The sequence below is a fragment of the Macaca fascicularis genome, chromosome 14, assembly GCF_037993035.2.
Source record: "Macaca fascicularis isolate 582-1 chromosome 14, T2T-MFA8v1.1".
In the NCBI taxonomy this organism is placed as follows: Eukaryota; Metazoa; Chordata; class Mammalia; order Primates; family Cercopithecidae; genus Macaca; species Macaca fascicularis.
In genome coordinates this window covers 16,896,220-16,915,542 of record NC_088388.1, presented here as the reverse complement: position 1 = coordinate 16,915,542, position 19,323 = coordinate 16,896,220, and the positions used below count along the sequence as shown (strand labels likewise).

The following is a 19,323-nucleotide window of genomic DNA, read 5'->3' as shown; positions in this document are numbered from 1 at the left end:
GGCCTATAGGAGCAGATCTTTGGATCTACAAAGGGGACTTAATTCCTAAATATGATAATTTCCCCAAGGCATATTCCTTTCTAAACAATTCCATTAGTCATTACATGGATAAAAATGCATACATACTAAATGTTTAGTGTTTTAAAAAATCCCTTTGTTCATCAGGGAATTTATGTTTTATACTTTAAAATAAGACGTGGAGGTAGACAACAGAGATAGTGACATAATAAATATATTATTTATAGATACAGCTTTTAAAAATCTGATTGTGATACCATCAGCTCCTAGTTCTTATATATCCCATCTTGCAATAATGAATCTCCGAATGGAAATGAATTACTTTAAAAGACACAGTTTAATCCCCCATGACCCTTAGCTGTAATGCACTTGAATTCACTTCAATAATACAGAATAAACACAGACTTCCAGAAGGACTCATGGGGTGTCTGATTGACTTTCTAGAGGGAGACCTTGTTAAGAAACCAGTCCCATGTGGCATCTTCCCCAAAGACATAAAAGGCAATGTGTAGATACTTGAGTTGCCTGTGCTTCAGAATTAAGGTCTCAAAGATTTTTAAAACCTCATTACCTCTCATTGCCACAGCCATGTATAGACTCTCATTAAGAACCTGAAGCAGATTCTCCTTCAGAGGTAGGTGGAAAAGACTTTTCTTTTTTGTATAGTGACCGTTAAAAGATCCTAAACCATATCTTAAAATGATCCACTTCACTTTTATTTTGGAAGACACTGGGATTTATGTATAATCAAATAATACAATGCTTCAACTAAAGTTTGTTTTTAGGATGTATAACTCATTTTAGGAATACGGGGCATCAAATATGATCAAGCTATTTATGCTTCCAAGTTAGAAATGGCATCATTATGTCTCAGATACTTAAGTAAATTCTGTCACTACTGAAACTATGGATTTTTGCTCAGAGACTGATCATATCAGTATTTTTGCAATATTTACTTTTGCAATATTATTTACAATAAAAATTGTATGTTGCACAGGATAACCTATGAAAGAAAATTGGATATACAACTACCCAAAGTTAAAATGATGCCTCTTTTTTTTTAGAATACAGGCATAGAATGCAAGTGTTCTCAGAAAAATTACCCATTCAATGTGATAATATACAAGCAAATATACGTAGAAGCACAGTATGTAATCCAGTGCAGTAATAGAAAATGTTTAAACCACCTATCTTGTCATAAAATAAATCTGTCAGCATTGTAGTTCAGAAGAAATAGCAAAGAAGAACTTCCATTAGATATCAAAAAGAAGAACTTCAATTTGCGGGGAGACATTTCCAAAAGCAGGGGCAAGACTTTAAGATAAACTGCCCAACCCTAGATTCCAGACGTGATGGGACAAAACTTTACAACATTATCAAGACGAATACAGAAAAACTCACTGCCTGGGTTGCCCTTAGTTTAACTAACCTAAAATAGAATATTCAAAAATAAATTTACCTTCTTTTCATTCTCCCTCAGATTGTGTAACAAAATAAAAGCCTAAGTACATGGAAAGTATTCAAAAAACACACTTTTTAAAAGGCTATTATTGTTGACTAAAGCTAGTAATAGGGAAAAAATAAGAACAGTTTTTTAAAGTTAAAGGCTATTATTGTTAGACATTAGCCATAAAACACTGTACTAATTTAAAGATAACTTATTGGGGTCTGAGAATGGTGGCTTACACCTGTAATCACAGCATTTTGAGAGGCCGAGGCAGGTGGATTACCTGAGGTCAGGATTTCGAGACCAGCCTGGCCAACATCCCGTCTCTACTAAAACTACAAAAATTAGGCAAGCGTGGTGATGTACACCTTGTAGTCCTAGTTACCTGGGAGGCTGAGGTTTAAATCTGGGAAGTGAAAGTTGCAGTGAGCAGAAATCGCGCCATCACCCTCCAGTCTGCCTGGGTGACAGAGTGAAACTGTGTCTCAAAAAAAAAAGAAAAAGAAAAAGAAAAAGAAGACAATTCATCTATCTTTCTACTCTCTCAATTCATTAGTATTTTTGAAACGATTGAACATGCCTAGAGAGTAATCAGAAATGACATTTTTGAATACTACAAAATTAAAGTTCATTAGCCTCATTTGATGCTACCCTCATATCCGGTTTTTAAATGTATGGACCCACTGCTACAAATGGGGGACAAACTTCTTTCAGAGAAGATTCTGCTTCTCCCCCGGCCCCCCTCCAAAAAAAGAAAGCAATCTCAGGAGAATCAATACCAGTGAGGACATGGAGGGTCAGAAATAAAAATATTAATGCATGTTTGGTAAGGCAGATGACCAGAAAAGTCACGTGAATCTGATGGTAAATGAGGTAAAAGCATATTTTAAATATTGTAAAAAATAGCTTGGATAACATAACTTAATTGCACAAAATGCCTTAATGACTGGCATTCCTACCAGTCAATCTAAAAGAACCAGGAAGGATACAGTAATTAATGGAAGTGCTTGCTCTAAGGAAGTAGAAGAGTGAGGTGCATAAAATGGGAAAGTATTCATAGAAATTGACAAATAGTGCAATCTTGATATTTGAAAGAGAAAATTACAGGATGAATATAATTTTGTGATTTTAAAATGATTACTTTTAAGAATTAATTATTGGATCTTCAAATAAAACATAAAGCCAGTAAAGCACTAGGTTTCATCAGAAACAGAGTAGCTGATACAATCTGCAAGCATTCATATTGGCTGATAGCTGGCATATTTGCTAAGGGGGACAACAAAGTGGCTGAAGGCTGCAGATGGAATACTAAAACTGCAAACCCAAATGTCACCTTCTCAAGAAGGCCTTCCCATCTTAAAATAAAAGTTGAAAAAAAGAAATGAAAAATAAAAAAGAAACTGCTAAAATTAAAAAAGACTTTCCCCTAACATATCACGTGAAAATATTCTCCCAAGTTATCATAATGTATCTTCTGGTTTAATTTCTTTATTACACTTATTGCAGTGTGCAATAATCTTGTTTATTTGTTTCTTTATCAGATTTTTGTATGTTTCCTATCATTGGAATAGCAGGTCCATAAGACGAGGGATGAGCAATTTATCTGAAGTTTGCACGTTACCAGAGTAAGGAATTCAATAAACAGGTGGTAAATAAGTAAGTAAATAAATAAATAAATAAATAAATAAGAAGACTATTTTTAAAATCAAGAAAAAGTGTGATGTTTGGTTTCAGAATCAAACTGAGATCAATATTAACAATGTTAGGAATTATTTTGGTTCACTTCATTCTTTTTTCATACTGCAGAATAATTTTCTATTTTTCTTTCTATTGGATCTCTTTTTTAGAAGGAGAAAATAAGTGAACAGCTTTGGGATTTTAAAATTCAGACATTTTTAATGATATACTGTTAACTCTCTGGAACTTAACTCCACATTTTTAGATATGGGACTAAGACAGGATTTCTTTGGGCCAGGTCCCCACGCCAGCGGAACTATAAATTATAGCAGAGAAGGCACTCTAATTGGCTTAGGGGTAGGTGGTGATCCTAAAAATAAAGAACTCAAGGGAAATATTTAGCCATATTAAAATAGAATTTAATTTATATGTCAAATATAAGCATTGTAGTTATCACAGAAAATCTCTAAAATAACAATATTTACTCATTACAGTAATGAAAATATAAAAATATAAAAAAGATGAATAAAAAATCAACTAAAAGAGGAGATATGCTTTATAAGTGGTAAAAATGATATCTAATTATATAAATAAAAATTGTGATTAAGCATAGAATACAATGTGAAAACTATGAGGAGCTGTACAAACTTGTGAAATAGAACAAAATAAGAAATGAGAAAGAAGGAAAAGATAGCAGTATACAGTAAGGCATAATGTCAAGAAATTACAAAAATAATAAAATGTTCACTGACATTATTTTTGAAAGCTAAAAAGAAAATATGTCACCTGAAAAATAGATCTGAGGACATACCTGCATGTATTTTAGTCAGAGTTAATTTAAAAAAGAGAGAAAAAGCAAACAGACATGGATGATAAAATGTGTATCTAATACAGATTATACAATGATAGAATAAAGAAAATGGAGCAGGATAGTATCTGCAATCATCATTCTTAAGAAAAAGCAAGAAGTCTCAGATTTAGAAGTTGGATTATTTGCAGACATGAAATGCCTCAAGCCTGTCATGCTCAATGCAAATGATATAAAATATTAATTGTGGCTTCAGCTGTTTGCAAACTAAGAATATACTCATATTTCAATAAGATTGTGAGGAAGTAAGTCCTCAAAAATCTTTCATGATGTTGGATCATCTCTTAATTTATTATACTTTTCCATACTTGCTCTTTCTCTCTCCCAAGTGATTACCAAGTTTACTTATTAGACCTAGAAGCTCGAGTTTAATAACTGAGTTAGATTAATACATAATTCAAAGAAATGTTACCAAGGAATTGTGCTAATGGCAGTCATACAGATAATTCTTTAAAGTTTTTAATCTCTCTTTTCCCCCAAACAGATGAATTTGCAAACTCTTACATGACTCCTGAAAATTTCACCAGGGTCACTGAGTTTATTCTCACAGGTGTCTCTGACTGTCCAGAGCTCCAGATTCCCCTCTTCCTGGTCTTCCTGGTGCTCTATGTGCTGACCGTGGCAGGGAACCTGGGCATCATCACCCTTACCAGTGTTGACTCTCGACTTCAAACCCCCATGTACTTTTTCCTGCGACAGCTGGCTATCATCAATCTTGGTAACTCTACTGTCATTGCCCCTAAAATGCTGATTAACTTTTTAGTAAAGAAGAAAACTATCTCATTCTATGAATGTGCCACCCAGCTGGGAGGGTTCTTGTTCTTTATTGTGTCTGAGGTAATGATGCTGGCTGTGATGGCCTATGACCGCTATGTGGCCATTTGTAACCCTCTGCTCTACATGGTGGTGGTGTCTCGGCGGCTCTGCCTCCTGCTGGTCTCCCTCACATACCTCTATGGCTTTTCTACAGCTATTATGGTTTCATCTTGTGTATTTTCTGTGTCTTATTGCTCTTCTAATATAATCAATCATTTTTACTGTGATAATGTTCCTCTGTTAGCATTATCTTGCTCTGATACTTACTTACCAGAAACAGTTGTCTTTATATCTGCAGCTACAAATGTGGTTGGTTCCTTGATTATAGTTCTAGTATCTTATTTCAACATTGTTTTGTCTATTCTAAAAATACGTTCATCAGAAGGAAGGAAAAAAGCCTTTTCTACCTGTGCTTCACATATGATGTCAGTCACAGTTTTTTATGGGACATTACTATTCATGTATGTGCAGCCTCGAAGCAACCATTCACTGGATACTGATAAGATGGCTTCTGTGTTTTACACGTTGGTGGTTCCTATGCTGAATCCCTTGATCTACAGCCTGAGAAATAAGGATGTGAAGGCTGCTCTACAGAGATTCATGACAAATCCGCGCTATTTTTTTTTAAAAACATTGTAATTTTAAACTATACAGGTAAATGAGGAGAGAGTTAATATAAGCTGCCATTTTGTAAGAGAAAATGTAGGAAAAAGAAAAGGTAGGGCACTGACTTACAGGTACATAAGCAATCGTAGGAATTACAAGAAGATACAATTTAGGGAACTTTGAATTAAAAAATAAGCTGAAACTCTTTAGTTGTGAAGTTAAGTTAGAAAAAAAATGTTATTCACCAATTCTGCCTGGGATTAAGCAGGTAGACAGTTTGAAATAAAAATGGTTTCCAGCAGTTAGAAAAAACATAAATTAAAAAAAGTTAAATAAGTTTGAATGAAGCAAAATAATACGGTGAGAGAAGTAAAACTGACTTCCTTATTCTTTGGCTTCTTTCACTGCCCTCTAGGTATAGTTGGGTATAGTAAATCAGTTCTTGAAAAATTGAAATTACAGATGATTAAGATCCTTTTCTTCATCTAAGTTATCAAAATTAAACTAACAATCTTATTTAAAATAAAATTTTCTAAAGATTTCTTAATTTTGTTCTAAGAATGAAATGAATACTAGCAATGAATTTATATTTTGAATGCTAACCAGAATAAGATTATAATAATTTTATTACACTTAACATAATTTATACAATTTTTTATTGAGAGACACAGAGTATCATAGTTAATATGCTTTCAGGCTGAATTTGATTTATAAACTCCATGGATTCTGTACAAATGTCCCTTTCTCCTTACTCTAAGTATTATTCTTCTTTAGTGTACAAAATGAATGCCTTGCATTATGATATTATTATACATTAAGTGAAACATGTTAATGAAAGTTTCTTATATAATTGGAAATAAAAATAAATTCATTTTATAAAAATTTTGTTCTGCTTTCTGATAGCTCTTGTTCACTGAGTGTACATTTAAATTTCTTGTACAGCTTTGAATATGAGGGGACCCAGCTGTATTTCAGAATTAACAGATCAGAATCATAAGATAAAGGTCATAAATTAATATGTTAATAAGCTTCATGAGGAATTTTTACATGGAACTCTTAAGAATGAATCTTGGGGCTGGGCATGGTGGCTCATGCGTGTAATCCCAGCACTTTGGGAGCCTAGGCAGGCAGATCATTTGAGGTTAGGTGTTTGAGACCAACCTGACCAACACGATGAAACCTCATCTCTACAAAAAATACAAAATTAGCATGGTATGGTGGTGCATGTCTGTAATCTCAGCTACTCAGGAGGCTGAGTCAGAAGAAGCGCTGGAACATGGGAGGTGAAGTTTGCAGTGAGCTGAGATCTCACCACTGCACTCCATCCTGGGGGACAGGGCAAGACTCTGTGTAAAAACAAACAAACAAACAAACAAAAAAACTCCCCCCAAAAAAACAAAAAAAGCAAACAAAAACTATTACATCCTATGTGTATGTTCACCTTATTTATAAAGGTGTTTCAGTGTAGAGGAGTTTCTTCAAGTATAGAGAGTAAATCTTAAGTAAGGATAATTATGATACATCAAAAGAAATATAGGAGAGTGGAGCCAGATATTGGAATAGGATTCTCCAGGTATCACTCCCCAGAGAACCATCAATTTGAACAAATATCCATGCGCAAAAATATTTTCACAAGAGCTAAGGAAATCAGGAGGAGTTTGCAGCACCTGATTAGAGCATAGTAGTAAGAAAAGATGCATTGAAGAGAGTAAGAAGAACAATTTTACATCACCTCTCCTCCAAACCGAGGAAGCACATCATAGACAGACACACCATCTGCTTTGGAAAAATAAAAGAAAGTGAGCATAGGATATGTTTTTGTCACCAACACTGGCACTACTATAGTAAAATCTAGCACCTGGCAGCCCCTCATGACCCTGAATGCAGGCTGGTAACTCCTGACTGAGGTCTGAACCTCCTGAAGACTGAGTCTCCTGGCCTGGCCTGGTGCCAGGCATGAACCTATAGGCGTGGCAAAATGTACCTGATTTCTTACCTCACTGATGGCTGATTACATTGGTCTTGGGCTCTGGGCAAATCAGGCCTTAGTGGCAGTGGACTTTGAGTGTACGCCAGTGCTGGACCAGCCTCAGCAGTCACCAGGATTCCAGCCCCAGGATGCACTGACCACAGCAGTCTTGAGTTCAGGGTATCACCTAGCACTGTAACAGCTGCCATGGTCACAGGATTAAGTACAATGCCACCACAATCTGCCCAAAATTTATAAGCAAGTTTACAGTTTAAGAGTGTTCCCAGAAAAGAATTTCCCAGACTGTGAAGACCAAAATAAATAATGAAATGCTTCCCATCATAACGAAGCCCAGGACCCAATGTCTTCACTGCCTAATTTTACCACACATTAAAAAGCAAACTAACACCAATTCTCAAACTCTTCCAAAAGTTTAAAGATAAGGGAGTATTTCCAAACTCATTATACAAGGCCAGCATTATTACCCTGATATTGAAACCAGAAAAAGACAGAAGAAAAAAAGGAAACTGCAGGTCACTATCCTTGAGAAACATACATGCAAAAATTCTCAACAAAATACTAGCAAACTGAATTCAATAAAATACTAAAAAAATAATCTACTATGATCAAGTGGAATTCATTCCAGGAATGCAAAGATGGTTCAACATATGCAACTCAATAAATGTGATACATCACATTACAGTAAGAAGAATGAAACCATATGACCGATTCAACAAAGACAGAAAACACATCTGACAAAATTCAACATCACTTCATGATAAAACTCTAAACATATCAGTATAAAAGAAATGTAACTGAACACAATAAGACTTATACATGATGAGTCCACAGCTACTATCAAATACCTATCAAATACTTGATCTTATTCATTCTTTCTATGTTTTATACCCATTAACTATCCTCACTTCCCCCCTTATCCCCCTACTACCCTTCCCAGTCTTTGGTAATCATCCTTCTATTCTCTATCTCCATGAGTTCAATTATTTTCATTTTTAGCTCCCATAATTAAGTGAGAACATGCAGTTTGTCTTTCTGTGCCTGGCTTATTTCCCTTAGCATAGTGATCTCCAGTTCCATTCATGTTGTTGTACATGACAGGACCTCATTATTTTTTTATGGAGAAATATTACTTCCTTCATTAAATACAATAACTATTAATTTTAAAAATTATCATGTAACCTAATGTGATGATAAATTAATGGAATATTATTTTTATGTGTTCATGTAACCATATTGGACATTTCTAGGGAAGGAGAAAAATTATCTTTTGAAATAAATTTGCAAAAAAATGTTTGGACCTCTGTACAAGCTGTGTACCTGGTGCTATGAAGAATGTCTCAGAAAATGCTTGATTTTATTTGGACCCTGAAGTACAGAGTGAATGTTAAACCACTCTTTGTGTAATGATCAAGTTGTATTTATGTTCCTTTCAAACAAAATGTGTTGAAGAAACTAACAATACAATGAGTACAACTTTTTTGGGGAAGAAATTCCTGAATATCTTTCTTTGTTTTATTTTATTTTAGAAGGGATCTTGCTTTGTTTCCCAGGCTGGAGTGCAGTGGTGTGATCATAGCTCACTGTAACTTCAAACTCCTGCACTTAAGAGATCCTTCTGCCTCACCTCCCAAATAGGACGGCAGACATGTGCCACCTACCATGGTTTTTTTTTTTTTTTTTTTTTGGTAGAGACGGGGACTCACTATGTTGCCCAGGCTGGTCTCAAACTCCTGGTCTCAAGCAATCCTCCCACTTCAGTCTCCCAAAGTGCCAGGATTACGGCATTAGCTGCCATGCCCAGCCTGAGTACTTTTCTTAGTCTTCAGAAGTTTCTTCATAAAAGCATTGAGTAGATATTTTCCAATCCTGTCTGTTTCATACTTCCTCTCTCTTGTGAATCAGGGTATATGGGTTCCATCTATTACTTTCCTTTATTGCTGACCTTAAAAAAAATGTAAAAAATAACAAGATAATGCCTACAGCAATTAAATCATACACTGTGAATTTACCAGAATATCTCTGAAAATTTAAACACCAGTATTACTTTTTTAAATAGAAAAAGGTGATTGTATAAAATAATTATTTATTAAAGGAAATGAGAAGCCTTGCTTGAAAGGAGGGATGAAAAGCTGTAGTTAAATACGTGAAATACATGGAATTAGTTCCTGCAGCCAAACTATTCAGTATGACATAATACCGTAATGGTGGATAAATGACATCATCCCCTTTTCAAATACTCATAGAGGTATACAGAACAGACAGTAAATGTTAATGAATGAAAATTTAAAAATAAATCATTTATTAGGTCTGAGGAACCTGAAAAGGAGTGCAGAATGTGACAAAACAATACATTGTGTTAAAAATGCACAAAACACACCAGGCCTGGTGGCTCATATCTGTAATCCCAGCACTTTGGGAGGCAGAGGTAGACATATCACTTGAGGCCAGGAGTTCGAGTCCAGCCTGGTCAACATGGAAAAACCCCGTCTCTCCTAACAATACAAAAATTAGCTGAGAGTGATGGCCTATGCCTGTAATACCAGCTACTCAGGTGGTTGAAGCAGGAGAATCACTTGAACCCAGGAGGCAGAGGTTGCGGTGAGCCAAGTCTGTGCCACTGCACTCCAGCCTGCAAGACAGAGTGAGACCCTGTCACACACACACACACACACACACACACACACACACACACAATCATGAAACAATTTCTCTGGAAGGGATGGGGTAAATGTGCTGACCTAAGTAACATCTAATAGCGTGTGAAAAATTAAAGGCAGAATGAATGAATGAACTATACATTACAGTGTAATTATAAAGTTGTGTCTCATAGGGATATGTTTTAACAATTTTGAAACAAGTATGATTGTATACTAGAACTGAACAGTTAAATAAATGGATGGCAGATGGTTGGCCCCACATTTCACATTATTGGAGTAGGAGGTTGCAGATTAGCAAGCAGAGTATTCTAGAGCGATCCATGTGATAAGAGATTAGTGTTAACGATGAAATGAACTTATAATCAACTTAATATAAGTACTAGATAGAAATAATTATAGATATGTATTTACAACATATATGAGCGAGTATCCAGAGTTCTACCTCCTTCATCTGTCAGCTGAGAAGGCCTAAAGTTATGTCAACAATTCAGTGCAGCAAACAGACTTAGAACCCAAATAATAGCTTCTAATAACAATATTCCAAAAAAGGAGCCAGGGCTCCTTTGAGATTTGACTAGGAAAGGATGGGACATTTATGTAATGAATCCAGAGCATATTATAGTTCCAGAAGTTAAGGAAGCACTGAACGAAAGTGAGAGAGAGAGAGAAAGGTAGGGAAGAAGTAAGGAAGCAAACAATAGATAAACACGATGATGGAGCTATGTCAAAATAACACAGGTGCAAAGTGAAAGAGCTTTCAATGAATAAAGTCAGAATAATTGATATTATTATCAACAGAAATAAATAATGTAGAATATTAGAATTGAATTATCCAAAGTATAAAGTAATTTTTATAACGTATTGTTAGAAATAAATGATTGAACAAATTATAAATGGAAGAAACTAAACAAATGTCCCCTACAAAACTCTCACTAATTTATGTAGCTATTCTGCCCTCAAGGAGGTGAAGCATAACTCCCCACTCTATAAGTATAAGTTGCACCTATTGACTTCCTTCTGAAAAGTACAATATGAAAAGGAGAGAAGAGTAACTTTTCGCTGGAGAAAACTGACAAACACTATTTCAGCCAGATGATCAAGATTAACATTGGCAGCGATAAGTCATATGGATAGTATGTACCTTCATTATGATAGGATTAGAAAGTCAATTTACAGTTATTATTTTCCTCTCCAATAACCAACTACCCAGTTTAATCATGAGAAAATATCCGAAAAAGCCTAATTGAGGGACATTTCAGAAAATACTTGACCACTATCACAGTCATATAAATAGGAAAAGTCAGGAGGGCATAAGAAAACATAATGACAAAATTTAATATTCTATCCTGAATAGATGCTGGAACATAAAATGAACATTGGGCAAAAACTAAAGAAAACTGAATAAGTATGGACTTTATCAAAAACAAGAAGAATATCTGACATTCATCAACATCACTCTCGTAGCTAAGACTTACTGTGGCCCCTCTCCCTCCTTTTCCATATGAATAAATGGAATTTTACTTTAAAAATGAAAATCTGAACAATGAAATTTTGTTGCTAAGTCTAGTATGTTTTTCCACACAAAATCCTCAGGCCTCTTCATTCTTGCGGAAGAAAGATACATGAACATATTCTGTCATTAGAAACCATGGGCTTGACTCCTGATAGAACCACCAACGGAGTATTTAGAAATCAAGGTATAGATACAAGGTGTGCTGGTTGCTCCTAGGGTGTCACTCTTTTTAGCCACTTTCAGCAAATTTAGACAGAAATTATAAGCATGGATAATAACCCATTTAAATACACAAATAGGGTAGGTGTGGTAGCTCACTTCTGTAATCCCAGCAATTTGGGAGGCTGAGGCAGGAGGATCACTTGAGCCCCAGTGTTCAAGATCAGTCTGGACAACATAGAGAGACCCCATCTTTACGAAAATTTAAAAAATTAGCCAGATGTGGTGGTGGACATCTGTAGTCCCAGGTACTCAGAGGCTGAGGTGGTGGGTCACTTGAACCTAGGCGTTGCTGGCTGCAGTGAGCTGTAATCACACCAGTGCACTCCAGCCTGGGTGACAGATTAAGAGCCTATTTTTTAAATAAAATGAATCTATCTATCTATCTATCTATCTATCTATCTATCATCTACACACACACATATACATATACACACATATATATTATATATTTTATGTCTATCTCTCTACCTACCTACCTAGTTCACTATTATATCTATTTAGATAAGCTTAAGCACATAATGATGACACAGCTTTTAATCTAGAATCACAGTGTTCATTCTAGTCATCTCCATTGATCATTTTCAACTTCTTTCTCTGAGAGTGGAATATATGGCTTTCTTATCTCTAATCTAATGGTTTATCTGGTCAAGCTTAGTATAAATAGTTTTAGAAATGTCAGACAATGCTCATCTCCACAGAATTCGAATACATTTCCAAAAGCTATCTGAAGCTGTGACAATGTAATCCATACTGCCACCAAGTTTAGTGATTTTCTAACATTAATTCTCCAAGATGCATCCATAAATTATGCTTTCCCAATAAAGTCTTTATCACTAATACTACCCTATGACCATGAATAAATTTCCCCTTAAAACAACTGGAACCATTTATACTCCAAATGTAGGGCCATATTATTGACTACAGTATCACTCAAAAAAGAAAACCCAAATTCACTAGGGTTTATCTGTCAATTATAAATTCTCCATTAGAAAAATAAATTCTGTCAGCTGGAAAAATTTAAGATCTAGAAAACTCAAATTTCTTACATAAATGTTTATTCTTCTTAGGTTAGAAAGATATATTTTATCTTTAATGATTTTCCTAGAGGACAATTATTAGATTTATTATTATTTTAATAATAATGTCATTTCAATGACAGACTTGAGATCCTAGAAATTGCATATTTATTAGTGGTATTGATTTTTTTAATATGAAAAAGTCTCTAAACTATTTAATATTTTTCATTTGTTGACATTGGCTCTACCTCAAAGTTCTTACATAATAATCTCCCACAACTCAGGAGAAAAAATGAGATTAATAGCAATGTCCCAGTAGAGCCTTCTGGGAGGACATCGCATGAAAAGTACACCTTATTTTAAACTCTCTAGGGCCTTAAAATGGGGATTAAAACCAACAAATAAACCTCCCAATCTCCACCTACACAAGTCAAAGTGGAAAAAACAATGTTGAGAAAACACGAAATTTTCATTAGAGGAGTGGAGAGAACACTGGACTTCGCTTCCAAGGATTAATGAGAACTACACTGTGGTGATGCGGGGTACTCGCTTCCGTACATTATGCGGACCCATCTTCCACTTCTATCAACCAATGGCACAGATGTAAGCACAGGTATCTCTGTTTAATTGCTTATTTTTTGTTTAATTGCTCATTGCAAGAGTCAAATCTATTACAATCACTGAAAAAAATCCCATGCTGTAAAAAAATTACTTATAATTTTATCATTTTAATGAAAAAAAAACCCTAGGGATTCACCTTTTCAAAATTAAAAACTTAATAGACAAAACAGAGGAAACGATTGAAACTACAAAAATGTTGTTTAGGGCTGGGCGCTGTGGCTCACACCGGTAATCTCAGCACTTTGGGAGGCTGAGGTGGACAGATCACTTGAGGTCAGGAGTTCGAGACCATACTGGCCCATATAGTGAAACCCCATCCCTACTTAAAATACAAAAATTAGCTGGGTATGGTGGTGGGTGCCTGTAATCCCAGTTACTCAGGAGGCTGGGGCAAGAGAATCACCTGAACCTGGGAGGTAGAGGTTGCAGGGAGCCAAGATCATGCCACTAAAATCCAGCCTGGATGACATAGTGAGACTCGGTCTCCAAAAAAAAAAAAAAAAAACCCAAAATGTTTTTTAGTAGAAATGTCATAGATAATGCAATTTGACAACTTTTGAAAGCGTGTGTGGCATAATGCCCGACATATAATATACCTACTGAAGGAGTATTGATGTTACTGAATAATTACAATAGTAGTAATAATAAAGTTTAGTCTCTGATGGTAAAAGTAAATTCAACCATCAGGATTCATCTACTTTTGAATATTATTAAAAGTTCAAGGAATGATATTTTTAATAACTCCATTAATTATCAAGCTGTGAGTGAACACTTGTCATAGCCTTAGTTGATTTTTTGTTCCTGAATCTGTCAAAATTGCAAAGACCATGAAAGTATCTATTTCAACAAAATGGCCACATGCTACAGAAGATTTATATATTACAATCTTTCAAAAATATGTATTGGGTACTTAATTTGTGCAAGATAGTATTTTAGGCCCCAAAGGTACAGTGATGAACAAAACAAAGTTTCTTCTCCTCTGGAGTTTCTATTTGACAAGGAAGATGGATAATAAGCAAATATATAAAATAATATCAGAGAGCAAGTAGGGCTTGTGACTATGTGAAGAAGGAGTGTTCCAAGCAGAGAGAATAGCAAGTACTCAAACCTTAATACTAGAACACAAAGGCCATGTTTTAGAAACTGCTAGAATGTCAGTGTCTTATCCTAATTAATATTTACACCATTTAACTAAATTGTGATTTCTAAGCTTTTGTTACATTTTCTGTTTCAGTCAAAGTACTGTGTTCATAAAGCTAGTGTTATTGTTAGAAATTTACTTGACAGAAAACTACAGGTATGATTTTAAATTCATAGCCAATATAGAAAATATACAAATCCACTCTTCTTACTCACACAGGAATTGCCAAGACATTTCTTATCCATTGTCTGGTTTGGAGTGACTAGGACATAAGCACAAGCCCAGAGCTTTTGCAAAATGTCTCATGCATGTAGTATTAAAGAGTAGGTCCTTGGAGGAACCGGATACACATTTCATATAAAGCTATCTGTGAGAATTTTCAAAAAAGGTAGTTAGCTAGTTGCCTTTCAAAACCAATATTGAAGATTGGCACTAAATCTACAACAGCAAATATATTTTGTAAAACATAAAAATATAATGATGTTTTTAAAGTTAGGGGATCCTTAATAATAATGTCATACTAAAAACATAGCTTCACATCTGCAGTTATTTAAAAACAGATCAGATCAATAAATCTTTAGCCTGCCTTGCAATTCCAATGAAGCACAGACTGTAATTTTTATGATAATCTTACTTGCTTCATACTCTGTAACAAGATCCTTTGGGAGAGAGACACTGACAAAAACCAAATAGTCATTGCTATCTACACCTGTTATGAGGAGAAATACAAGTATCCTCTTCCCAGGTAGAAGAGAGCGTATTTCAAGATGGTGGGCTTTGACTCATTTAGAGCTAATACATTTGCTATATTAACTCAGGATAAGTATTTTTAAAATAAAAGAGTGCAATACAATAATTAGAGAAAAAACATTACACATAAGTACATTTTATAAAATAGTTTTCTCTTATTTTAATTTTATATGCATGTATGCATTGTGATTTTAAAATATTTCTTATTAGATTGAAGTAAATACAAATTCCTGTTTAGAATTTTTTAAAATGTTTGGAAATAAACAGTTCTGTTATTGACCAAATTATATATTTTATGCCCAAACTCTGCTTTCCCCTCTTGCAGGAGCTGGAAATTTTACCCAGGATTAGTGGGGCATTCATTAGACATAGATTACTAGTATGTCTCTAGAGATATTTTCCAAAGAAAATGATATATCCTAGGGGTAAGGGGAAGAAATATTCAAATGTCATTCCAAAATTAATCTTTAATTCCCCATTATCTAACATCTAGAAGAGACTACATTAGGAAATGAATACAAACAGCATGACTTTCAACCACAAAGCGTCTAAAGTCTATCAGGGGAAGATACATGGAAACAGATGGTTGTAATAAGGGATGAAATATAGATTAGGTATGTCTAAAATGTTTTTGGAAGACAAATATGAAAGCTGTTAACTCAACATGGGAAGGAAAAATTAAGGAGCTCTTCATTAAAGTGTGATATTTCAGCAGAGCTTGAAAGATAAGCAGGAGTTTCCATTTTCACTGTCTATTTTTCTGTAAAGAAAGAAAGTAGGGGCCGGGCGCGGTGGCTCAAGCTTGTAATCCCAGCACTTTGGGAGGCCGAGACGGGCGGATCACGAGGTCAGGAGATCGAGACCATCCTGGCTAACATGGTGAAACCCCGTCTCTACTAAAAAAAAATACAAAAAACTAGCCGGGCGAGGTGGCGGGCGCCTGTAGTCCCAGCTACTCGGGAGGCTGAGGCAGGAGAATGGCGTGAATCCGGGAGGCGGAGCTTGCAGTGAGCTGAGATCCGGCCACTGCACTCCAGCCTGGGCGACAGAGCGAGACTCCGTCTCAAAAAAAAAAAAAAAAAGAAAGTCGGAATGGCAAGATTAAAAATAGAGAAGTATGGAAAGGCATATTGTTATTGGCAAATTGAGATCAATCATTAATTGAAACAATGAATACTCCTGGTGATTGGAGAGTTGAGTGGAACTGGGATAATAAAAATATTCAGAGATGATACTATAAAAAGTCACGTGCCCTTTCACATATAATGTATGCTCTCCTTTGGATTCAAAGTAAAATAGTTTGTATGCACACATTTCAGAGTTTTGTGTTTTATAGGTGGAGAAAAACGACGGACAGAAAAATAGGGGAAAGTTGGATAAAGCTTGCTTTCTTTCCAGCCCGGACTACTGTCTATTCTTTCACTGCTCTATCTTCAGACTCTGTGCACACTCTAAAAATTAATAGTTCCCACTATATATTATTGAATAAAGAAATGAATGTTTGAAATAACCTTCTACGAGAGTAGCAGTTAGACAAAATCAAGGGAAGTGTTAAGGATAGAATGTTCACAGTCTTGGTTACAGATCACAGTGGGTGGTATAGCTAGGAACTGTTAAAGGTAAGTTGCTTATCTACTCATGTTAGTGAAAATGGTACAGTATGTGGGGACTAGTGTGCAGGTTTTGAAGCTGTGCTTGTAACTACTAGTAGATCATAAACCCACTTTTTAGGATCCCAAGAAGCGTTGTTTGGATTAAATAGAATGAAACAGATTACGCTAGAAAACGAAAGAATATGTAATACAAGTGGATGCCAGGGAAACAAAAGTACTATTTTCATTATATTTATTAGTTCCATGCCATCTTACAACGACTATTTATTTCTATGATTTGTCATATAAAAGTTTGAGTCTCAAAGTTAGTCTTCCTGAGAAGGGTTTGGTCTGAGCAGTGCAAAAACCAGAAATTCTCCTTTTATTTACCTCTCTTTTCTCTTTTCTTTTTCCTATTTTAACTCAAAATTGACTTTCAGTTTTTAACATGCAATTAGAGATTTGGAATTTATGGATTCCTAGGTCCTTATCCATCAATTTCCATGTTGCTATAATTAGACATTAAAGTTACACCTGTATTAGGGTTTTAGGATATATAGTATATACTTACATATTATATATCTAATATATCTTATAAATATAATAAATATAATTTACTTAGAATGAAATTAAGGTAAATAATTATTTTTTGAAAGTTACTACTTACCACATAACGTTGCTCAATAAATATGTTTATTAATACAAACCACAAATAACTGAAATGGATTCTTTGATAAATTGAGCAGAAGTAAATACACAAGAGATATTAGTAAAATCCGAAGACAGTGAAGAAACACAGGCTTTTATCTTATTTATAAATGTATTTGCATAGTAATTTTCAGAGTGTGAAATTTATAAGTTTTTAAAGAAAGCTCTGTTTTCAATTACTAGATATAACGGTGGGAGAGAGAGAAGAAAAGGGAGTTGAGAGACATACGATATTTGATACTATTTGGGTATTCAATAATTCAATTATAAAAATTAGTCAAAATGAATAAGGAAAAGATAATGATACACTTTAGAGTAAAAAAAAAAATTAATGGATAAAATGTAATTAAGTCTTTTTTTAACAAAAGGTAAAAAACAGAGACACAAATTGAATTGTAAAGAAACATAAATTTCCAAATCTCTTGGAAAGCAAATATCAATTTTCCTCTAATTTACAGGATAAGATTATGTGAAGATTCATTCCCTACATTCATGCAAGTTCATGCTATAGATATAAAGATGTTTATATGGTGTTATATTCTTTTTGCTCTCCATCACATTTACAGTATTCCAGTATGCTAACAATCACTCTATTAGTTAAATAAATAAATCCAATTAATTAAACTCTTTACAATATAATAAATATGAAAACACCACATATAGGATTTACACTATTAAAATATGACTCAGACTTAACTCTCTTCTCTACTTCGGCATTTAGATGGCTCACATCAATTGCACCCAAGTGACAGAGTTTATTCTTGTGGGCCTCACAGATCATCAGGAGTTGAAGATGCCCCTCTTTGTGCTATTCTTATCCATCTACCTCTTCACAGTGGTAGGCAACTTGGGTTTGATCCTACTCATTAAAGCAGATACAAGGCTCAACACACCAATGTACTTCTTTCTTAGCAACCTAGCCTTTGTTGATTTCTGTTACTCTTCTGTCATTACACCCAAAATGCTTGGTAATTTCTTGTACAAACAAAACGTTTTATCCTTCAATGCATGTGCTACTCAGCTGGGTTGCTTTCTCACCTTCATGATATCGGAGTGCTTGCTACTGGCTTCCATGGCCTATGACCGATATGTGGCCATTTGTAACCCTCTATTGTATATGATTGTAATGTCTCCAGGAATCTGCATTCAACTTGTAGCAGTTCCTTATAGCTATAGCTTCCTGATGGCACTATTTCACACCATCCTCACCTTCCACCTCTCCTATTGTCACTCCAACATTGTCAACCATTTCTATTGTGATGACTTGCCTCTCCTCAGACTAACTCGCTCAGACACTCGCTTCAAACAGCTATGGATTTTGGCCTGTGCTGGTATCACTTTCATCTGCTCTGTTCTGATTGTCTTTGTCTCCTACATGTTCATTATTTTTGCCATCCTGAGGATGAGCTCAGCTGAAGGAAGACGTAAAGCCTTCTCCACTTGTAGCTCTCACATGCTGGCGGTCACCATATTCTATGGCACCCTGATCTTTATGTACTTACAACCAAGCTCAAGCCATTCTCTTGACGCAGAAAAGATGGCCTCTGTCTTCTACACGGTGATTATTCCCATGTTGAACCCTTTGATTTACAGTCTCAGGAACAAAGATGTAAAAGATGCCCTGAAGAAAGTCATCATCAATAGAAACCAAGCTTTTATGTTTCTGAAACTGAGAAAATGA

The 19,323-nt window shown here is 35.0% G+C and overlaps 2 protein-coding genes across 2 annotated transcripts; both read left to right on the top strand.

Annotated features, from left to right (window-relative positions):
• Positions 1-613: 613 nt before the first annotated feature.
• On the top strand, positions 614-5,778 carry LOC102117631 (olfactory receptor 8J1). Its single transcript, XM_005577886.3, has 2 exons — positions 614-652; positions 4,495-5,778. The coding sequence occupies exon 2, from the start codon at positions 4,515-4,517 to the stop codon at positions 5,463-5,465; it is 951 nt and encodes a 316-aa protein (XP_005577943.3). The 5' UTR covers positions 614-652; positions 4,495-4,514; the 3' UTR covers positions 5,466-5,778.
• Positions 5,779-18,363: 12,585 nt separating this feature from the next.
• Positions 18,364-19,323, top strand: LOC102117267 (olfactory receptor 8U8). The gene has a single exon (XM_005577885.3). It carries the CDS (start codon positions 18,364-18,366, stop codon positions 19,321-19,323), a length of 960 nt encoding a protein of 319 aa, XP_005577942.2.

What these genes read in the sequence shown, in the direction of transcription:
- LOC102117631 (XM_005577886.3), top strand. Translation starts at nt 4,515, where the DNA reads ATGACTCCTGAAAATTTCACCAGGGTCACTGAGTTTATTCTCACAGGT.
- LOC102117267 (XM_005577885.3), top strand. Translation starts at nt 18,364, where the DNA reads ATGGCTCACATCAATTGCACCCAAGTGACAGAGTTTATTCTTGTGGGC.